The sequence below is a fragment of the Salmo salar genome, unplaced genomic scaffold (assembly GCF_905237065.1).
Source record: "Salmo salar unplaced genomic scaffold, Ssal_v3.1, whole genome shotgun sequence".
In the NCBI taxonomy this organism is placed as follows: domain Eukaryota; kingdom Metazoa; phylum Chordata; class Actinopteri; order Salmoniformes; family Salmonidae; genus Salmo; species Salmo salar.
The window spans coordinates 90,488-115,000 of record NW_025548733.1 but is presented as its reverse complement, the minus strand read 5'-3'; the positions used below and the strand labels follow the sequence as shown (position 1 = coordinate 115,000).

The window sequence follows — 24,513 nt, the reverse complement described above, 5'->3', positions numbered from 1 at the left end:
TGGTCGGTTATGAGGGTAGTAAACTCACCATGATGGTTGTGTCCCAGTACGTGAGGCTGAGTGGTCGGTTATGAGGGCAGTAACCTCACCATGATGGTCGTGTCCCAGTACGTGAGGCTGAGTGGTCGGTTATGAGGGTAGTAAACTCACCATGATGGTTGTGTCCCAGTACGTGAGGCTGAGTGGTCGGTTATGAGGGTAGTAACCTCACCATGATGGTTGTGTCCCAGTACGTGAGGCTGAGTGGTCGGATATGAGGGCAGTAAACTCACCATGATGGTTGTGTCCCAGTACGTGAGGCTGAGTGGTCGGTTATGAGGGTAGTAACCTCACCATGATGGTTGTGTCCCAGTACGTGAGGCTGAGTGGTCGGTTATGAGGGTAGTAAACTCACCATGATGGTTGTGTCCCAGTACGTGAGGCTGAGTGGTCGGTTATGAGGGTAGTAACCTCACCATGATGGTTGTGTCCCAGTACGTGAGGCTGAGTGGTCGGTTATGAGGGTAGTAACCTCACCATGATGGTTGTCTCCCAGTACGTGAGGCTGAGTGGTCGGTTATGAGGGTAGTAACCTCACCATGATGGTTGTGTCCCAGTACGTGAGGCTGAGTGGTCGGTTATGAGGGTAGTAACCTCACCATGATGGTTGTGTCCCAGTACGTGAGGCTGAGTGGTCGGTTATGAGGGTAGTAACCTCACCATGATGGTTGTGTCCCAGTACGTGAGGCTGAGTGGTCGGTTATGAGGGTAGTAACCTCACCATGATGGTTGTGTCCCAGTACGTGAGGCTGAGTGGTCGGTTATGAGGGTAGTAACCTCACCATGATGGTTGTGTCCCAGTACGTGAGGCTGAGTGGTCGGTTATGAGGGTAGTAAACTCACCATGATGGTTGTGTCCCAGTACGTGAGGCTGAGTGGTCGGTTATGAGGGTAGTAACCTCACCATGATGGTTGTGTCCCAGTACGTGAGGCTGAGTGGTCGGTTATGAGGGTAGTAACCTCACCATGATGGTTGTGTCCCAGTACGTGAGGCTGAGTGGTCGGTTATGAGGGCAGTAACCTCACCATGATGGTTGTGTCCCAGTACGTGAGGCTGAGTGGTCGGTTATGAGGGTAGTAAACTCACCATGATGGTTGTGTCCCAGTACGTGAGGCTGAGTGGTCGGTTATGAGGGTAGTAACCTCACCATGATGGTTGTGTCCCAGTACGTGAGGCTGAGTGGTCGGTTATGAGGGCAGTAACCTCACCATGATGGTTGTGTCCCAGTACGTGAGGCTGAGTGGTCGGATATGAGGGTAGTAACCTCACCATGATGGTTGTGTCCCAGTACGTGAGGCTGAGTGGTCGGTTATGAGGCCTATAAACTCACCATGATGGTTGTGTCCCAGTACGTGAGGCTGAGTGGTCGGTTATGAGGGTAGTAACCTCACCATGATGGTTGTGTCCCAGTACGTGAGGCTGAGTGGTCGGTTATGAGGGTAGTAACCTCACCATGATGGTCGTGTCCCAGTACGTGAGGCTGAGTGGTCGGTTATGAGGGTAGTAACCTCACCATGATGGTTGTGTCCCAGTACGTGAGGCTGAGTGGTCGGTTATGAGGGTAGTAACCTCACCATGATGGTTGTGTCCCAGTACGTGAGGCTGAGTGGTCGGTTATGAGGGTAGTAAACTCACCATGATGGTTGTGTCCCAGTACGTGAGGCTGAGTGGTCGGTTATGAGGGTAGTAAACTCACCATGATGGTTGTGTCCCAGTACGTGAGGCTGAGTGGTCGGTTATGAGGGTAGTAACCTCACCATGATGGTTGTGTCCCAGTACGTGAGGCTGAGTGGTCGGTTATGAGGGTAGTAACCTCACCATGATGGTTGTGTCCCAGTACGTGAGGCTGAGTGGTCGGTTATGAGGGTAGTAACCTCACCATGATGGTTGTGTCCCAGTACGTGAGGCTGAGTGGTCGGTTATGAGGGTAGTAAACTCACCATGATGGTTGTGTCCCAGTACGTGAGGCTGAGTGGTCGGTTATGAGGGTAGTAACCTCACCATGATGGTTGTGTCCCAGTACGTGAGGCTGAGTGGTCGGTTATGAGGGTAGTAAACTCACCATGATGGTTGTGTCCCAGTACGTGAGGCTGAGTGGTCGGTTATGAGGGTAGTAACCTCACCATGATGGTTGTGTCCCAGTACGTGAGGCTGAGTGGTCGGTTATGAGGGTAGTAACCTCACCATGATGGTTGTGTCCCAGTACGTGAGGCTGAGTGGTCGGTTATGAGGGTAGTAACCTCACCATGATGGTTGTGTCCCAGTACGTGAGGCTGAGTGGTCGGTTATGAGGGTAGTAAACTCACCATGATGGTTGTGTCCCAGTACGTGAGGCTGAGTGGTCGGTTATGAGGGTAGTAACCTCACCATGATGGTTGTGTCCCAGTACGTGAGGCTGAGTGGTCGGTTATGAGGGTAGTAACCTCACCATGATGGTTGTGTCCCAGTACGTGAGGCTGAGTGGTCGGATATGAGGGTAGTAACCTCACCATGATGGTTGTGTCCCAGTACGTGAGGCTGAGTGGTCGGTTATGAGGGTAGTAACCTCACCATGATGGTTGTGTCCCAGTACGTGAGGCTGAGTGGTCGGTTATGAGGGTAGTAACCTCACCATGATGGTTGTGTCCCAGTACGTGAGGCTGAGTGGTCGGTTATGAGGGTAGTAACCTCACCATGATGGTTGTGTCCCAGTACGTGAGGCTGAGTGGTCGGTTATGAGGGTAGTAACCTCACCATGATGGTTGTGTCCCAGTACGTGAGGCTGAGTGGTCGGTTATGAGGGTAGTAAACTCACCATGATGGTTGTGTCCCAGTACGTGAGGCTGAGTGGTCGGTTATGAGGGCAGTAACCTCACCATGATGGTCGTGTCCCAGTACGTGAGGCTGAGTGGTCGGTTATGAGGGTAGTAAACTCACCATGATGGTTGTGTCCCAGTACGTGAGGCTGAGTGGTCGGTTATGAGGGCAGTAACCTCACCATGATGGTTGTGTCCCAGTACGTGAGGCTGAGTGGTCGGATATGAGGGCAGTAAACTCACCATGATGGTTGTGTCCCAGTACGTGAGGCTGAGTGGTCGGTTATGAGGGTAGTAACCTCACCATGATGGTTGTGTCCCAGTACGTGAGGCTGAGTGGTCGGTTATGAGGGTAGTAACCTCACCATGATGGTTGTGTCCCAGTACGTGAGGCTGAGTGGTCGGTTATGAGGGCAGTAAACTCACCATGATGGTTGTGTCCCAGTACGTGTGGCTGAGTGGTCGGTTATGAGGGTAGTAACCTCACCATGATGGTTGTCTCCCAGTACGTGAGGCTGAGTGGTCGGTTATGAGGGTAGTAACCTCACCATGATGGTCGTGTCCCAGTACGTGAGGCTGAGTGGTCGGTTATGAGGGTAGTAACCTCACCATGATGGTCGTGTCCCAGTACGTGAGGCTGAGTGGTCGGTTATGAGGGTAGTAACCTCACCATGATGGTCGTGTCCCAGTACGTGAGGCTGAGTGGTCGGTTATGAGGGTAGTAACCTCACCATGATGGTTGTGTCCCAGTACGTGAGGCTGAGTGGTCGGTTATGAGGGTAGTAACCTCACCATGATGGTCGTGTCCCAGTACGTGAGGCTGAGTGGTCGGTTATGAGGGTAGTAACCTCACCATGATGGTTGTGTCCCAGTACGTGAGGCTGAGTGGTCGGTTATGAGGGTAGTAAACTCACCATGATGGTTGTGTCCCAGTACGTGAGGCTGAGTGGTCGGTTATGAGGGTAGTAACCTCACCATGATGGTCGTGTCCCAGTACGTGAGGCTGAGTGGTCGGTTATGAGGGTAGTAACCTCACCATGATGGTTGTGTCCCAGTACGTGAGGCTGAGTGGTCGGTTATGAGGGTAGTAACCTCACCATGATGGTCGTGTCCCAGTACGTGAGGCTGAGTGGTCGGTTATGAGGGTAGTAACCTCACCATGATGGTTGTGTCCCAGTACGTGAGGCTGAGTGGTCGGTTATGAGGGTAGTAAACTCACCATGATGGTTGTGTCCCAGTACGTGAGGCTGAGTGGTCGGTTATGAGGGTAGTAACCTCACCATGATGGTTGTGTCCCAGTACGTGAGGCTGAGTGGTCGGTTATGAGGGTAGTAACCTCACCATGATGGTTGTGTCCCAGTACGTGAGGCTGAGTGGTCGGTTATGAGGGTAGTAACCTCACCATGATGGTTGTGTCCCAGTACGTGAGGCTGAGTGGTCGGTTATGAGGGTAGTAACCTCACCATGATGGTTGTGTCCCAGTACGTGAGGCTGAGTGGTCGGTTATGAGGGTAGTAACCTCACCATGATGGTTGTGTCCCAGTACGTGAGGCTGAGTGGTCGGTTATGAGGGTAGTAAACTCACCATGATGGTTGTGTCCCAGTACGTGAGGCTGAGTGGTCGGTTATGAGGGCAGTAAACTCACCATGATGGTTGTGTCCCAGTACGTGAGGCTGAGTGGTCGGTTATGAGGGTAGTAACCTCACCATGATGGTTGTGTCCCAGTACGTGAGGCTGAGTGGTCGGTTATGAGGGTAGTAAACTCACCATGATGGTTGCTGTGGCTGTGCCATGTTCCCCTCCTCCCCAACACTCCCCGATGTTGGGACACCTGGCCTCCTCACACACCTGAACACACACACACACACACAGGGCAGCAGCATGAAGACACTACAACCAAATATACTTCAATAGGTTCTCTAGTTTGCATGACACACACACACACACACACACACACACACACACACCCTAACTCACAGTGTGTAGGTTGACACACACACACACAACAACTCACAGTGTGTAGGTTGACTGACACACACACACACACAACAACTCACAGTGTGCAGGTTCACACACACACACACACACACACACACACACACACACACACACACACACCTAACTCACAGTGTGTAGGTTGACACACACACACACACCCTAACTCACCCTAACTCACAGTGTGTAGGTTGACACACACACACTACACAGAGATACACACCCTAACTCACAGTGTGTAGGTTGACACACACACACACCCCCCTAACTCACAGTGTGTAGGTTGACACACACACACACACACACACACACACACACACACACACACACACACCCCCCACCCCCCCCAACTCACAGTGTGTAGGTTGACACACACACACCCCCCCACCCCCCTAACTCACAGTGTGTAGGTTGACACACACACACACACACACACACACACACACACCTAACTCAGTGTGTAGGTTGACACACACACACACACACTACACACAGATACACACCCTAACTCAGTGTGTAGGTTGACACACACACACACACCCCCCCCCCAACTCACAGTGTGTAGGTTGACACACACACACACACACACACACCCCCAACTCACAGTGTGTAGGTTGACACACACACACACACACACACACACCACCCCCTAACTCACAGTGTGTAGGTTGAGGTCTCTCAGTGTGTTCTTCAGCTTGTTGTAGTTCCTGCCAATAGGAATCTCTGTTTTCAGCCAGGGGGGAAGTCTCAGCCTATCACAGCGATCACAGAGAGATTGGTTAGTGGATGGACATGTGTTCAACAGGACTCTGACTTTTATGTTACTGGCTTTTACGGCTGCAATATTTCTGGAAGCGTTTCCCCCAAAAAAATTCCCAGGTTTTATAGAAATCACACTTGGAAGATTCCTGGAATCAGGAAGGGGATTGAGCAGGACATCTGGAGTCCGACAAAAACCAGGATTTCTGGGAAACCTGGGAATGTTAGGGATCATTTTGCAACCCTGTGTTCAATCAGACAGTACAGTCACAGATGAAGAGAGGAGGAGGAGACCAGACAGTACAGTCACAGACGAAGAGGAGGAGACCAGACAGTACAGTCACAGACGAAGAGAGGAGACCAGACAGTACAGTCACAGATGAAGAGAGGAGGAGGAGACCAGACAGTACAGTCACAGATGAAGAGAGGAGGAGGAGACCAGACAGTACAGTCACAGATGAAGAGAGGAGGAGGACCAGACAGTACAGTCACAGACGAAGAGAGGAGGAGGAGACCAGACAGTACAGTCACAGATGAAGAGAGGAGGAGGAGACCAGACAGTACAGTCACAGATGAAGAGAGGAGGAGACCAGACAGTAGAGTCACAGATGAAGAGAGGAGGAGGAGACCAGACAGTACAGTCACAGATGAAGAGAGGAGGAGGAGACCAGACAGTACAGTCACAGATGAAGAGAGGAGGAGGAGACCAGACAGTACAGTCACAGACGAAGAGAGGAGGAGACCAGACAGTACAGTCACAGACGAAGAGAGGAGACCAGACAGTACAGTCACAGACGAAGAGAGGAGGAGGAGGAGACCAGACAGTACAGTCACAGACGAAGAGAGGAGAACAGACAGTACAGTCACAGACGAAGAGGAGGAGACCAGACAGTACAGTCACAGACGAAGAGAGGAGGAGACCAGACAGTACAGTCACAGACGAAGAGAGGAGGAGACCAGACAGTACAGTCACAGACGAAGAGAGGAGACCAGACAGTACAGTCAGACGAAGAGAGGAGACCAGACAGTACAGTCACAGACGAAGAGGAGGAGACCAGACAGTACAGTCACAGACGAAGAGAGGAGGAGACCAGACAGTACAGTCAGACGAAGAGAGGAGGAGACCAGACAGCACAGTCACAGACGAAGAGGAGGAGACAGACAGTACAGTCACAGACGAGGAGGAGGAGACCAGACAGTACAGTCACAGACGAAGAGAGGAGGAGACCAGACAGTACAGTCACAGACGAAGAGGAGGAGACCAGACAGTACAGTCACAGACGAAGAGAGGAGGAGACCAGACAGTACAGTCAGACGAAGAGGAGGAGACCAGACAGCACAGTCACAGACGAGGAGGAGGAGACCAGACAGTACAGTCACAGACGAAGAGAGGAGGAGACCAGACAGTACAGTCACAGACGAAGAGGAGGAGACCAGACAGTACAGTCACAGACGAAGAGAGGAGGAGACCAGACAGTACAGTCAGACGAAGAGAGGAGGAGACCAGACAGCACAGTCACAGACGAAGAGGAGGAGACAGACAGTACAGTCACAGACGAGGAGGAGGAGACCAGACAGTACAGTCACAGACGAAGAGAGGAGGAGACCAGACAGTACAGTCACAGACGAAGAGAGGAGGAGACCAGACAGTACAGTCACAGACGAAGAGAGGAGGAGACCAGACAGTACAGTCACAGACGAAGAGAGGAGGAGACCAGACAGTACAGTCACAGACGAAGAGAGGAGACCAGACAGTACAGTCACAGACGAAGAGAGGAGGAGACCAGACAGTACAGTCACAGACGAAGAGGAGGAGACCAGACAGTACAGTCACAGACGAAGAGAGGAGGAGACCAGACAGTACAGTCACAGACGAAGAGAGGAGACCAGACAGTACAGTCACAGACGAAGAGGAGGAGACCAGACAGTACAGTCACAGACGAAGAGGAGGAGACCAGACAGTACAGTCACAGACGAAGAGAGGAGGAGACCAGACAGTACAGTCACAGACGAAGAGAGGAGGAGACCAGACAGTACAGTCACAGACGAAGAGGAGGAGACCAGACAGTACAGTCACAGACGAAGAGAGGAGACCAGACAGTACAGTCACAGACGAAGAGGAGGAGACCAGACAGTACAGTCACAGACGAAGAGAGGAGGAGACCAGACAGTACAGTCACAGACGAAGAGAGGAGGAGACAGACAGCACAGTCACAGACGAAGAGAGGAGGAGACCAGACAGTACAGTCACAGACGAAGAGAGGAGGAGACCAGACAGTACAGTCACAGACGAAGAGAGGAGGAGACCAGACAGTACAGTCACAGACGAAGAGAGGAGACCAGACAGTACAGTCACAGACGAAGAGAGGAGGAGGAGACCAGACAGTACAGTCACAGACGAAGAGAGGAGGAGGAGACCAGACAGTACAGTCACAGACGAAGAGAGGAGGAGGAGACCAGACAGTACAGTCACAGACGAAGAGAGGAGGAGGAGACCAGACAGTACAGTCACAGACGAAGAGAGGAGGAGACCAGACAGCACAGTCACAGACGAAGAGAGGAGGAGACCAGACAGCACAGTCACAGACGAAGAGGAGGAGACAGACAGTACAGTCACAGACGAAGAGGAGGAGACCAGACAGTACAGTCACAGACGAAGAGGAGGAGACCAGACAGTACAGTCACAGACGAAGAGGAGGAGACCAGACAGTACAGTCACAGACGAAGAGAGGAGACCAGACAGTACAGTCACAGACGAAGAGAGGAGGAGACCAGACAGTACAGTCACAGACGAAGAGAGGAGGAGACAGACAGCACAGTCACAGACGAAGAGAGGAGGAGACCAGACAGTACAGTCACAGACGAAGAGAGGAGGAGACCAGACAGTACAGTCACAGACGAAGAGAGGAGGAGACCAGACAGTACAGTCACAGACGAAGAGAGGAGGAGACCAGACAGTACAGTCACAGACGAAGAGAGGAGACCAGACAGTACAGTCACAGACGAAGAGAGGAGGAGGAGACCAGACAGTACAGTCACAGACGAAGAGAGGAGGAGGAGACCAGACAGTACAGTCACAGACGAAGAGAGGAGGAGGAGACCAGACAGTACAGTCACAGACGAAGAGAGGAGGAGACCAGACAGTACAGTCACAGACGAAGAGAGGAGGAGGAGACCAGACAGTACAGTCACAGACGAAGAGGAGGAGACCAGACAGTACAGTCACAGACGAAGAGAGGAGACCAGACAGTACAGTCACAGACGAAGAGAGGAGGAGGACCAGACAGTACAGTCACAGACGAAGAGAGGAGACCAGACAGTACAGTCACAGACGAAGAGAGGAGGAGGACCAGACAGTACAGTCACAGACGAAGAGAGGAGGAGGACCAGACAGTACAGTCACAGACGAAGAGAGGAGACCAGACAGTACAGTCACAGACGAAGAGGAGGAGACCAGACAGTACAGTCACAGACGAAGAGAGGAGACCAGACAGTACAGTCACAGACGAAGAGGAGGAGACAGACAGTACAGTCACAGACGAAGAGAGGAGGAGGAGACCAGACAGTACAGTCACAGACGAAGAGAGGAGGAGGAGACCAGACAGTACAGTCACAGACGAAGAGAGGAGGAGGAGACCAGACAGTACAGTCACAGACGAAGAGAGGAGGAGACCAGACAGTACAGTCACAGACGAAGAGAGGAGGAGGAGACCAGACAGTACAGTCACAGACGAAGAGAGGAGACCAGACAGTACAGTCACAGACGAAGAGAGGAGGAGGACCAGACAGTACAGTCACAGACGAAGAGAGGAGACCAGACAGTACAGTCACAGACGAAGAGAGGAGGAGGACCAGACAGTACAGTCACAGACGAAGAGAGGAGACCAGACAGTACAGTCACAGACGAAGAGAGGAGGAGGACCAGACAGTACAGTCACAGACGAAGAGAGGAGACCAGACAGTACAGTCACAGACGAAGAGGAGGAGACAGACAGTACAGTCACAGACGAAGAGAGGAGGAGGAGACCAGACAGTACAGTCACAGACGAAGAGAGGAGGAGGAGACCAGACAGTACAGTCACAGACGAAGAGAGGAGGAGGAGACCAGACAGTACAGTCACAGACGAAGAGAGGAGGAGGAGACCAGACAGTACAGTCACAGACGAAGAGAGGAGGAGGAGACCAGACAGTACAGTCACAGACGAAGAGAGGAGGAGGAGACCAGACAGTACAGTCACAGACGAAGAGAGGAGGAGACCAGACAGTACAGTCACAGACGAAGAGAGGAGGAGACCAGACAGTACAGTCACAGACGAAGAGAGGAGGAGACCAGACAGTACAGTCACAGACGAAGAGAGGAGGAGACCAGACAGTACAGTCACAGACGAAGAGAGGAGGAGACCAGACAGTACAGTCACAGACGAAGAGAGGAGGAGACCAGACAGTACAGTCACAGACGAAGAGAGGAGGAGACCAGACAGTACAGTCACAGACGAAGAGAGGAGGAGACAGACAGTACAGTCACAGACGAAGAGAGGAGGAGACCAGACAGTACAGTCACAGACGAAGAGAGGAGGAGACCAGACAGTACAGTCACAGACGAAGAGAGGAGGAGACCAGACAGTACAGTCACAGACGAAGAGAGGAGGAGACCAGACAGTACAGTCACAGACGAAGAGAGGAGGAGACCAGACAGTACAGTCACAGACGAAGAGAGGAGACCAGACAGTACAGTCACAGACGAAGAGAGGAGGAGGAGACCAGACAGTACAGTCACAGACGAAGAGAGGAGGAGGAGACCAGACAGTACAGTCACAGACGAAGAGAGGAGGAGACCAGACAGCACAGTCACAGACGAAGAGAGGAGGAGACCAGACAGCACAGTCACAGACGAAGAGGAGGAGACAGACAGTACAGTCACAGACGAAGAGGAGGAGACCAGACAGTACAGTCACAGACGAAGAGGAGGAGACCAGACAGTACAGTCACAGACGAAGAGGAGGAGACCAGACAGTACAGTCACAGACGAAGAGAGGAGACCAGACAGTACAGTCACAGACGAAGAGAGGAGGAGACCAGACAGTACAGTCACAGACGAAGAGAGGAGGAGACAGACAGCACAGTCACAGACGAAGAGAGGAGGAGACCAGACAGTACAGTCACAGACGAAGAGAGGAGGAGACCAGACAGTACAGTCACAGACGAAGAGAGGAGGAGACCAGACAGTACAGTCACAGACGAAGAGAGGAGACCAGACAGTACAGTCACAGACGAAGAGAGGAGACCAGACAGTACAGTCACAGACGAAGAGAGGAGGAGGAGACCAGACAGTACAGTCACAGACGAAGAGAGGAGGAGGAGACCAGACAGTACAGTCACAGACGAAGAGAGGAGGAGGAGACCAGACAGTACAGTCACAGACGAAGAGAGGAGGAGACCAGACAGTACAGTCACAGACGAAGAGAGGAGGAGGAGACCAGACAGTACAGTCACAGACGAAGAGAGGAGGAGGAGACCAGACAGTACAGTCACAGACGAAGAGGAGGAGACCAGACAGTACAGTCACAGACGAAGAGAGGAGGAGGACCAGACAGTACAGTCACAGACGAAGAGAGGAGACCAGACAGTACAGTCACAGACGAAGAGAGGAGACCAGACAGTACAGTCACAGACGAAGAGAGGAGGAGGACCAGACAGTACAGTCACAGACGAAGAGAGGAGACCAGACAGTACAGTCACAGACGAAGAGAGGAGGAGGACCAGACAGTACAGTCACAGACGAAGAGAGGAGACCAGACAGTACAGTCACAGACGAAGAGAGGAGACCAGACAGTACAGTCACAGACGAAGAGGAGGAGACCAGACAGTACAGTCACAGACGAAGAGAGGAGACCAGACAGTACAGTCACAGACGAAGAGGAGGAGACAGACAGTACAGTCACAGACGAAGAGAGGAGGAGGAGACCAGACAGTACAGTCACAGACGAAGAGAGGAGGAGGAGACCAGACAGTACAGTCACAGACGAAGAGAGGAGGAGGAGACCAGACAGTACAGTCACAGACGAAGAGAGGAGGAGACCAGACAGTACAGTCACAGACGAAGAGAGGAGGAGACCAGACAGTACAGTCACAGACGAAGAGAGGAGGAGACCAGACAGTACAGTCACAGACGAAGAGAGGAGGAGACCAGACAGTACAGTCACAGACGAAGAGAGGAGGAGACCAGACAGTACAGTCACAGACGAAGAGAGGAGGAGACCAGACAGTACAGTCACAGACGAAGAGAGGAGGAGACCAGACAGTACAGTCACAGACGAAGAGAGGAGGAGACCAGACAGTACAGTCACAGACGAAGAGAGGAGACCAGACAGTACAGTCACAGACGAAGAGAGGAGACCAGACAGTACAGTCACAGACGAAGAGAGGAGACCAGACAGTACAGTCACAGACGAAGAGAGGAGACCAGACAGTACAGTCACAGACGAAGAGAGGAGACCAGACAGTACAGTCACAGACGAAGAGAGGAGACCAGACAGTACAGTCACAGACGAAGAGGAGGAGACCAGACAGTACAGTCACAGACGAAGAGAGGAGACCAGACAGTACAGTCACAGACGAAGAGAGGAGACCAGACAGTACAGTCACAGACGAAGAGAGGAGACCAGACAGTACAGTCACAGACGAAGAGAGGAGGAGACCAGACAGTACAGTCACAGACGAAGAGAGGAGACCAGACAGTACAGTCACAGACGAAGAGAGGAGACCAGACAGTACAGTCACAGACGAAGAGAGGAGACCAGACAGTACAGTCACAGACGAAGAGAGGAGACCAGACAGTACAGTCACAGACGAAGAGAGAGGAGACCAGACAGTACAGTCACAGACGAAGAGGAGGAGACCAGACAGTACAGTCACAGACGAAGAGAGGAGACCAGACAGTACAGTCACAGACGAAGAGAGGAGGAGACCAGACAGCACAGTCACAGACGAAGAGAGGAGGAGACCAGACAGTACAGTCACAGACGAAGAGAGGAGGAGACCAGACAGTACAGTCACAGACGAAGAGAGGAGGAGACCAGACAGTACAGTCACAGACGAAGAGAGGAGGAGACCAGACAGTACAGTCACAGACGAAGAGAGGAGGAGACCAGACAGTACAGTCACAGACGAAGAGAGGAGACCAGACAGTACAGTCACAGACGAAGAGAGGAGGAGACCAGACAGTACAGTCACAGACGAAGAGAGGAGGAGACCAGACAGTACAGTCACAGACGAAGAGAGGAGACCAGACAGTACAGTCACAGACGAAGAGAGGAGACCAGACAGTACAGTCACAGACGAAGAGAGGAGGAGGAGACCAGACAGTACAGTCACAGACGAAGAGAGGAGGAGGAGACCAGACAGTACAGTCACAGACGAAGAGGAGGAGACCAGACAGTACAGTCACAGACGAAGAGAGGAGGAGGAGACCAGACAGTACAGTCACAGACGAAGAGAGGAGGAGGAGACCAGACAGTACAGTCACAGACGAAGAGAGGAGGAGACAGTACAGTACAGTCACAGACGAAGAGAGGAGACCAGACAGCACAGTCACAGACGAAGAGAGGAGGAGACCAGACAGTACAGTCACAGACGAAGAGAGGAGACCAGACAGTACAGTCACAGACGAAGAGAGGAGGAGACCAGACAGTACAGTCACAGACGAAGAGAGGAGGAGACCAGACAGTACAGTCACAGACGAAGAGAGGAGACCAGACAGTACAGTCACAGACGAAGAGAGGAGGAGACCAGACAGTACAGTCACAGACGAAGAGAGGAGGAGACCAGACAGTACAGTCACAGACGAAGAGAGGAGGAGACCAGACAGTACAGTCACAGACGAAGAGAGGAGGAGACCAGACAGTACAGTCACAGACGAAGAGAGGAGGGACCAGACAGTACAGTCACAGACGAAGAGAGAGGAGACCAGACAGTACAGTCACAGACGAAGAGAGGAGACCAGACAGTACAGTCACAGACGAAGAGAGGAGAACCAGACAGTACAGTCACAGACGAAGAGAGGAGACCAGACAGTACAGTCACAGACGAAGAGAGGAGGAGGACCAGACAGTACAGTCACAGACGAAGAGAGGAGGAGGACCAGACAGTACAGTCACAGACGAAGAGAGGAGGAGACCAGACAGTACAGTCACAGACGAAGAGAGGAGGAGGACCAGACAGTACAGTCACAGACGAAGAGAGGAGACCAGACAGTACAGTCACAGACGAAGAGAGGAGACCAGACAGTACAGTCACAGACGAAGAGAGGAGACCAGACAGTACAGTCACAGACGAAGAGAGGAGACCAGACAGTACAGTCACAGACGAAGAGGAGGAGACCAGACAGTACAGTCACAGACGAAGAGAGGAGGAGGAGACCAGACAGTACAGTCACAGACGAAGAGAGGAGGAGAACCAGACAGTACAGTCACAGACGAAGAGAGGAGGAGACCAGACAGTACAGTCACAGACGAAGAGAGGAGGAGACCAGACAGTACAGTCACAGACGAAGAGAGGAGGAGACCAGACAGTACAGTCACAGACGAAGAGAGGAGGAGACCAGACAGTACAGTCACAGACGAAGAGAGGAGGAGACCAGACAGTACAGTCACAGACGAAGAGAGGAGGAGACCAGACAGTACAGTCACAGACGAAGAGAGGAGGAGACCAGACAGTACAGTCACAGACGAAGAGAGGAGGAGACCAGACAGTACAGTCACAGACGAAGAGAGGAGGAGACCAGACAGTACAGTCACAGACGAAGAGAGGAGGAGACCAGACAGTACAGTCACAGACGAAGAGAGGAGACCAGACAGTACAGTCACAGACGAAGAGAGGAGGACCAGACAGTACAGTCACAGACGAAGAGAGGAGGACCAGACAGTACAGTCACAGACGAAGAGGAGGAGACCAGACAGTACAGTCACAGACGAAGAGAGGAGACCAGACAGTACAGTCACAGACGAAGAGAGGAGGAGACCAGACAGCACAGTCACAGACGAAGAGAGGAGGAGACCAGACAGTACAGTCACAGACGAAGAGAGGAGGAGACCAGACAGTACAGTCACAGACGAAGAGAGGAGGAGACCAGACAGTACAGTCACAGACGAAGAGAGGAGGAGACCAGACAGTACAGTCACAGACGAAGAGAGGAGAGACCAGACAGTACAGTCACAGACGAAGAGAGGAGGAGACCAGACAGTACAGTCACAGACGAAGAGAGGAGGAGACCAGACAGTACAGTCACAGACGAAGAGAGGAGGAGACCAGACAGTACAGTCACAGACAAAAGACGAAGTACAGTCACAGACGAGGAGGAGACCAGACAGTACAGTCACAGACGAAGAGAGGAGGAGGAGACCAGACAGTACAGTCACAGACGAAGAGGAGGAGACCAGACAGTACAGTCACAGACGAAGAGAGGAGGAGGAGACCAGACAGTACAGTCACAGACGAAGAGAGGAGGAGGAGACCAGACAGTACAGTCACAGACGAAGAGAGGAGGAGACAGTACAGTACAGTCACAGACGAAGAGAGGAGACCAGACAGCACAGTCACAGACGAAGAGAGGAGGAGACCAGACAGTACAGTCACAGACGAAGAGAGGAGACCAGACAGTACAGTCACAGACGAAGAGAGGAGGAGACCATACAGTACAGTCACAGACGAAGAGAGGAGGAGACCAGACAGTACAGTCACAGACGAAGAGAGGAGACCAGACAGTACAGTCACAGACGAAGAGAGGAGGAGACCAGACAGTACAGTCACAGACGAAGAGAGGAGGAGACCAGACAGTACAGTCACAGACGAAGAGAGGAGGAGACCAGACAGTACAGTCACAGACGAAGAGAGGAGGAGACCAGACAGTACAGTCACAGACGAAGAGAGGAGGAGACCAGACAGTACAGTCACAGACGAAGAGAGGAGGAGACCAGACAGTACAGTCACAGACGAAGAGAGGAGGAGACCAGACAGTACAGTCACAGACGAAGAGAGGAGGAGACCAGACAGTACAGTCACAGACGAAGAGAGGAGGAGACCAGACAGTACAGTCACAGACGAAGAGAGGAGGAGACCAGACAGTACAGTCACAGACGAAGAGAGGAGGAGACCAGACAGTACAGTCACAGACGAAGAGAGGAGACCAGACAGTACAGTCACAGACGAAGAGAGGAGACCAGACAGTACAGTCACAGACGAAGAGAGGAGACCAGACAGTACAGTCACAGACGAAGAGAGGAGGAGGACCAGACAGTACAGTCACAGACGAAGAGAGGAGACCAGACAGTACAGTCACAGACGAAGAGAGGAGGAGGACCAGACAGTACAGTCACAGACGAAGAGAGGAGACCAGACAGTACAGTCACAGACGAAGAGAGGAGGAGGACCAGACAGTACAGTCACAGACGAAGAGAGGAGACCAGACAGTACAGTCACAGACGAAGAGAGGAGACCAGACAGTACAGTCACAGACGAAGAGAGGAGACCAGACAGTACAGTCACAGACGAAGAGGAGGAGACCAGACAGTACAGTCACAGACGAAGAGAGGAGACCAGACAGTACAGTCACAGACGAAGAGAGGAGGAGGAGACCAGACAGTACAGTCACAGACGAAGAGAGGAGGAGGAGACCAGACAGTACAGTCACAGACGAAGAGAGGAGGAGACCAGACAGTACAGTCACAGACGAAGAGAGGAGGAGACCAGACAGTAGAGTCACAGACGAAGAGAGGAGGAGACCAGACAGTACAGTCACAGACGAAGAGAGGAGGAGACCAGACAGTACAGTCACAGACGAAGAGAGGAGGAGACCAGACAGTACAGTCACAGACGAAGAGAGGAGGAGACCAGACAGTACAGTCACAGACGAAGAGAGGAGGAGACCAGACAGTACAGTCACAGACGAAGAGAGGAGGAGACCAGACAGTACAGTCACAGACGAAGAGAGGAGGAGACCAGACAGTACAGTCACAGACGAAGAGAGGAGGAGACCAGACAGTACAGTCACAGACGAAGAGAGGAGGAGACCAGACAGTACAGTCACAGACGAAGAGAGGAGGAGACCAGACAGTACAGTCACAGACGAAGAGAGGAGACCAGACAGTACAGTCACAGACGAAGAGGAGGAGACCAGACAGTACAGTCACAGACGAAGAGAGGAGACCAGACAGTACAGTCACAGACGAAGAGAGGAGACCAGACAGTACAGTCACAGACGAAGAGAGGAGGAGACCAGACAGTACAGTCACAGACGAAGAGAGGAGGAGGAGACCAGACAGTACAGTCACAGACGAAGAGAGGAGACCAGACAGTACAGTCACAGACGAAGAGAGGAGACCAGACAGTACAGTCACAGACGAAGAGAGGAGACCAGACAGTACAGTCACAGACGAAGAGAGGAGACCAGACAGTACAGTCACAGACGAAGAGAGGAGACCAGACAGTACAGTCACAGACGAAGAGGAGGAGACCAGACAGTACAGTCACAGACGAAGAGAGGAGACCAGACAGTACAGTCACAGACGAAGAGAGGAGGAGACCAGACAGTACAGTCACAGACGAAGAGAGGAGGAGACAGACAGCACAGTCACAGACGAAGAGAGGAGGAGACCAGACAGTACAGTCACAGACGAAGAGAGGAGGAGACCAGACAGTACAGTCACAGACGAAGAGAGGAGGAGACCAGACAGTACAGTCACAGACGAAGAGAGGAGGAGACCAGACAGTACAGTCACAGACGAAGAGAGGAGGAGACCAGACAGTACAGTCACAGACGAAGAGAGGAGGAGACCAGACAGTACAGTCACAGACGAAGAGAGGAGACCAGACAGTACAGTCACAGACGAAGAGAGGAGGAGGAGACCAGACAGTACAGTCACAGACGAAGAGAGGAGGAGGAGACCAGACAGTACAGTCACAGACGAAGAGGAGGAGACCAGACAGTACAGTCACAGACGAAGAGAGGAGGAGACCAGACAGTACAGTCACAGACGAAGAGAGGAGGAGGAGACCAGACAGTACAGTCACAGACGAAGAGGAGGAGACCAGACAGTACAGTCACAGACGAAGAGAGGAGGAGACAGTACAGTACAGTCACAGACGAAGAGAGGAGACCAGACAGCACAGTCACAGACGAAGAGAGGAGGAGACCATACAGTACAGTCACAGACGAAGAGAGGAGGAGACCAGACAGTACAGTCACAGACGAAGAGAGGAGGAGACCATACAGTACAGTCACAGACGAAGAGAGGAGGAGACCAGACAGTACAGTCACAGACGAAGAGAGGAGACCAGACAGTACAGTCACAGACGAAGAGAGGAGGAGACCAGACAGTACAGTCACAGACGAAGAGAGGAGGAGACCAGACAGTACAGTCACAGACGAAGAGAGGAGGAGACCAGACAGTACAGTCACAGACGAAGAGAGGAGGAGACCAGACAGTACAGTCACAGACGAAGAGAGGAGGAGACCAGACAGTACAGTCACAGACGAAGAGAGGAGGAGACCAGACAGTACAGTCACAGACGAAGAGAGGGAGACCAGACAGTACAGTCACAGACGAAGAGAGGAGACCAGACAGTACAGTCACAGACGAAGAGAGGAGGAGACCAGACAGTACAGTCACAGACGAAGAGAGGAGACCAGACAGTACAGTCACAGACGAAGAGAGGAGACCAGACAGTACAGTCACAGACGAAGAGAGGAGACCAGACAGTACAGTCACAGACGAAGAGAGGAGACCAGACAGTACAGTCACAGACGAAGAGAGGAGGAGGAGACCAGACAGTACAGTCACAGACGAAGAGAGGAGGAGGACCAGACAGTACAGTCACAGATGAAGAGGAGGAGACCAGACAGTACAGTCACAGATGAAGAGAGGAGGAGGAGGAGACCAGACAGTACAGTCACAGACGAAGAGAGTGTGTGATGTATTGTTGTCTCTACCTTCTTTGACCCTTTGTGCTGTTGTCTGTGGCCCAATAATGTTTGTACCATGTTTTGTTCTGCTACCATGTTGTTGTTGTGTTGCTACCATGCTGTGTTGCTACCATGTTGTGTTGCTACCATGTTGTTGTCATGTTGTGTTGCTACCATGTTGTTGTCATGTTGTGTTGCTATGTTGTCATGTTGTGTTGCTACCATGTTGTGTTGCTACCATGTTGTGTTGCTACCATGCTGTGTTGTCATGTTGTGTTTCTACCATGCTGTGTTGTCATGTTGTGTTGCTACCATGCTGTGTTGTCATGTTGTGTTGCTACCATGCTGTGTTGTCATGTTGTATTGCTACCATGCTGTGTTGTCATGTTGTGCTGCTACCATGCTGTGTTGTCATGTTGTGTTTCTACCATGTTGTGTTGTCATGTTGTGTTGCTACCTTGCTGTGTTGTTGTCTTAGGTCTCTCTTTATGTAGTGTTGTGTTGTGTTGCTACCATGCTGTGTTGTCATGTGTTGCTGCCATGCTGTGTTGTCATGTTGTGTTGCTACCATGCTGTGTTGTCATGTGTTGCTGCCATGCTGTGTTGTCATGTTGTGTTTCTACCATGCTGTGTTGTCATGTTGTGTTGCTACCATGCTGTGTTGTCATGTTGTGTCGCTACCATGCTGTATTGTCATGTTGTGTTGCTACCATGCTGTGTTGTCATGTTGTATTGCTACCATGCTGTGTTGTCATGTTGTGCTGCTACCATGCTGTGTTGTCATGTTGTATTGCTACCATGCTGTGTTGTCATGTTGTGTTGCTACCATGCTGTGTTGTCATGTTGTATTGCTACCATGCTGTGTTGTCATGTTGTGTTGCTACCATGCTGTGTTGTCATGTTGTGTTGCTGCCATGCTGTGTTGTCATGTTGTGTTGCTACCTTGCTGTGTTGTTGTCTTAGGTCTCTCTTTATGTTGTGTTGTGTTGTGTTGCTACCGTCATGTGTTGCTGCCATGCTGTGTTGTCATGTTGTGTTGCTACCTTGCTGTGTTGCTACCATGCTGTGTTGTCATGTTGTATTGCTACCATGCTGTGTTGTCATGTTGTGTTGCTACCATGCTGTGTTGTCATGTTGTGTTGCTGCCATGCTGTGTTGTCATGTTGTGTTGCTACCTTGCTGTGTTGTTGTCTTAGGTCTCTCTTTATGTTGTGTTGTGTTGTGTTGCTACCGTCATGTGTTGCTGCCATGCTGTGTTGTCATGTTGTGTTGCTACCTTGCTGTGTTGCTACCATGCTGTGTTGTCATGTTGTATTGCTACCATGCTGTGTTGTCATGTTGTGTTGCTACCATGCTGTGTTGTCATGTTGTGTTGCTGCCATGCTGTGTTGTCATGTTGTGTTGCTACCTTGCTGTGTTGTTGTCTTAGGTCTCTCTTTATGTTGTGTTGTGTTGTGTTGCTACCATGCTGTGTTGTTGTCTTAGGTCTCTCTTTATGTTGTGTTGTGTTGTGTTGCTACCTTGCTGTGTTGTTGTGTTGCTACCTTGCTGTGTTGTTGTCTTAGGTCTCTCTTTATGTTGTGTTGTGTTGTGTTGCTACCTTGCTGTGTTGTGTTGTGTTGCTACCTTGCTGTGTTGTTGTCTTAGGTCTCTCTTTATGTTGTGTTGTGTTGTGTTGTGTTGCTACCTTGCTGTGTTGTTGTGTTGCTACCTTGCTGTGTTGTCATGTTGTGTTGCTACCATGCTGTGTTGTTGTCTTAGGTCTCTCTTTATGTTGTGTTGTGTTGCTACCTTGCTGTGTTGTTGTCTTAGGTCTCTCTTTATGTTGTGTTGTGTTGCTACCATGATGTGTTGTCATGTTGTATTGCTACCATGCTGTGTTGTCATGTTGTGTTGCTACCTTGCTGTGTTGTTGTCTTAGGTCTCTCTTTATGTTGTGTTGTGTTGTGTTGCTACCTTGCTGTGTTGTTGTGTTGCTACCTTGCTGTGTTGTTGTCTTAGGTCTCTCTTTATGTTGTGTTGTGTTGCTACCTTGCTGTGTTGTTGTGTTGCTACCTTGCTGTGTTGTCATGTTGTGTTGCTACCATGCTGTGTTGTTGTCTTAGGTCTCTCTTTATGTTGTGTTGTGTTGCTACCTTGCTGTGTTGTTGTCTTAGGTCTCTCTTTATGTTGTGTTGTGTTGCTACCATGATGTGTTGTCATGTTGTATTGCTACCATGCTGTGTTGTCATGTTGTGTTGCTACCTTGCTGTGTTGTTGTCTTAGGTCTCTCTTTATGTTGTGTTGTGTTGTGTTGCTACCATGCTGTGTTGTTGTCTTAGGTCTCTCTTTATGTTGTGTTGTGTTGTGTTGCTACCTTGCTGTGTTGTTGTGTTGCTACCTTGCTGTGTTGTTGTCTTAGGTCTCTCTTTATGTTGTGTTGTGTTGTGTTGCTACCTTGCTGTGTTGTTGTGTTGCTACCTTGCTGTGTTGTTGTCTTAGGTCTCTCTTTATGTTGTGTTGTGTTGTGTTGCTACCTTGCTGTGTTGTTGTGTTGCTACCTTGCTGTGTTGTCATGTTGTGTTGCTACCATGCTGTGTTGTTGTCTTAGGTCTCTCTTTATGTTGTGTTGTGTTGCTACCTTGCTGTGTTGTTGTCTTAGGTCTCTCTTTATGTTGTGTTGTGTTGTCTCTCTTTATGTTGTGTTGTGTTGTGTTGCTGCCTTGCTGTGTTGTTGTCTTAGGTCTCTCTTTATGTTGTGTTGTGTTGTCTCTCTTTATGTTGTGTCATGTTGTGTTGCTACCATGCTGAGTTGTTGTCTTAGGTCTCTCTTTATGTTGTGTTGTGTTGTGTTGCTACCATGCTGTGTTGTCATGTTGTGTTGCTACCTTGCTGTGTTGTTGTCTTAGGTCTCTCTTTATGTTGTGTTGTGTTGTGTTGCTACCATGCTATATTGTTGTCTTAGGTCTCTCTTTATGTTGTGTTGTGTTGTGTTGTGTTGCTACCTTGCTGTGTTGTTGTCTTTAGGTCTCTCTTTATGTTGTGTTGTGTTGTCTCTCTTTATGTTGTGTTGTGTTGCTACCATGCTGTGTTGTTGTCTTAGGTCTCTCTTTATGTTGTGTTGTGTGGTCTCTCTTTATGTTGTGTTGTGTTGTCTCTCTTTATGTTGTGTTGTGTTGTCTCTCTTTATGTTGTGTTGTGTTGCTACCTTGCTGTGTTGTTGTCTTAGGTCTCTCTTTATGTTGTGTTGTGTTGCTACCATGCTGTGTTGTCATGTTGTGTTGTTACCTTGCTGTGTTGTTGTCTTAGGTCTCTCTTTATGTTGTGTTGTGTTGTCTCTCTTTATGTTGTGTTGTGTTGTCTCTCTTTATGTTGTGTTGTGTTGTCTCTCTTTATGTTGTGTTGTGTTGTCTCTCTTGTCATGATGTGTGTTTTGTCCTATATTTATTATTTTTAATCCCAGGCCCCGTATTCTTAACTGACTTGCCTAGTTAAATAAAGGTTTACATTAAAATAAACTGTATATAGGGAATAGGGTGCCTAGGTAGTGCACTATACTGTATATGGGGAATAGGGTGCCTAGGTAGTGCACTATACTGTATATAGGGAATAGGGTGCCTAGGTAGTGCACTATACTGTATATAGGGTGCCTAAGCAGTGCACTATACTGTATATAGGGAATAGGATGACTAGGTAGTGCACTATACTGTATATAGGGAATAGGGTGCCTAGGTAGTGCACTATACTGTATATAGGGAATAGGGTGCCTAGGTAGTGCACTATACTGTATATATGGAATAGGGTGCCTAGGTAGTGCACTATACTGTATATAGGGAATAGGGTGCCTAGGTAGTGCACTATACTGTATATAGGGAATAGTAGTGCACTATACTGTATATGTGGAATAGGGTGCCTAGGTAGTGCACTATACTGTATATGTGGAATAGGGTGCCTAGGTAGTGCACTATACTGTATATATGGAATAGGGTGCCTAGGTAGTGCACTATACTGTATATAGGGAATAGGGTGCCTAGGTAGTGCACTATACTGTATATAGGGAATAGGGTGCCTAGGTAGTGCACTATACTGTATATAGGGAATAGGGTGCCTAGGTAGTGCACTATACTGTATATAGGGAATAGGGTGCCTAGGTAGTGCACTATACTGTATATAGGGTGCCTAAGCAGTGCACTATATTGTATATAGGGAATAGGGTGCCTAGGTAGTGCACTATACTGTATATAGGGTGCCTAAGCAGTGCACTATATTGTATATAGGGAATAGGGTGCCTAGGTAGTGCACTATACTGTATATAGGGAATAGGGTGCCTAGGTAGTGCACTATACTGTATATAGGGAATAGGGTGCCTAGGTAGTGCACTATACTGTATATAGGGAATAGGGTGCCTAGGTAGTGCACTATACTGTATATAGGGAATAGGGTGCCTAGGTAGTGCACTATACTGTATATAGGGAATAGGGTGCCTAGGTAGTGCACTATACTGTATATATGGAATAGGGTGCCTAGGTAGTGCACTATACTGTATATAGGGAATAGGGTGCCTAGGTAGTGCACTATACTGTATATATGGAATAGGGTGCCTAGGTAGTGCACTATACTGTATATAGGGAATAGGGTGCCTAGGTAGTGCACTATACTGTATATAGGGTGCCTAAGCAGTGCACTATACTGTATATAGGGAATAGGGTGCCTAGGTAGTGCACTATACTGTATATATGGAATAGGGTGCCTAGGTAGTGCACTATACTGTATATAGGGAATAGGGTGCCTAGATAGTGCACTATACTGTATATAGGGGAATAGGGTGCCTAAGCAGTGCACTATACTGTATATAGGGAATAGGGTGCCTAGGTAGTGCACTATACTGTATATAGGGAATAGGGTGCCTAGGTAGTGCACTATACTGTATATAGGGAATAGGGTGCCTAGGTAGTGCACTATACTGTATATAGGGAATAGGGTGCCTAGGTAGTGCACTATACTGTATATAGGGAATAGGGTGCCTAGGTAGTGCACTATACTGTATATAGGGAATAGGGTGCCTAGGTAGTGCACTATACTGTATATATGGAATAGGGTGCCTAGGTAGTGCACTATACTGTATATATGGAATAGGGTGCCTAGGTAGTGCACTATACTGTATATATGGAATAGGGTGCCTAGGTAGTGCACTATACTGTATATATGGAATAGGGTGCCTAGGTAGTGCACTATACTGTATATAGGGAATAGGGTGCCTAGGTAGTGCACTATACTGTATATAGGGTGCCTAAGCAGTGCACTATACTGTATATAGGGAATAGTAGTGCACTATACTGTATATATGGAATAGGGTGCCTAGGTAGTGCACTATACTGTATATATGGAATAGGGTGCCTAGGTAGTGCACTATACTGTATATAGGGAATAGGGTGCCTAGATAGTGCACTATACTGTATATAGGGAATAGGGTGCCTAAGCAGTGCACTATACTGTATATAGGGAATAGGGTGCCTAGGTAGTGCACTATACTGTATATAGGGAATAGGGTGCCTAGGTAGTGCACTATACTGTATATAGGGAATAGGGTGCCTAGGTAGTGCACTATACTGTATATAGGGAATAGGGTGCCTAGGTAGTGCACTATACTGTATATAGGGAATAGGGTGCCTAGGTAGTGCACTATACTGTATATAGGGAATAGGGTGCCTAGGTAGTGCACTATACTGTATATAGGGAATAGGGTGCCTAGGTAGTGCACTATACTGTATATAGGGAATAGGGTGCCTAGGTAGTGCACTATACTGTATATAGGGAATAGGATGCCTAGGTAGTGCACTATACTGTATATAGGGAATAGGGTGCCTAGGTAGTGCACTATACTGTATATAGGGAATAGGGTGCCTAGGTAGTGCACTATACTGTATATAGGGAATAGGGTGCCTAGGTAGTGCACTATACTGTATATAGGGAATAGGGTGCCTAG

At 49.9% G+C, this 24,513-nt stretch overlaps 1 protein-coding gene across 1 annotated transcript in view; it reads right to left on the bottom strand.

The window, feature by feature from the left end:
* Window positions 1–24,513, bottom strand: part of LOC106595443 (lipoyl synthase, mitochondrial) — a 32,897-nt gene that overhangs the window by 7,493 nt on the left and 891 nt on the right. The window contains exons 3-4 of the mRNA XM_045712700.1: window positions 5,490–5,583; window positions 4,604–4,684 (exon numbers count right to left, since the gene is read on the bottom strand). Coding sequence (XP_045568656.1) covers window positions 4,604–4,684; window positions 5,490–5,583 — 175 coding nt within the window. The remainder of the gene's footprint in view (window positions 1–4,603; window positions 4,685–5,489; window positions 5,584–24,513) is intronic.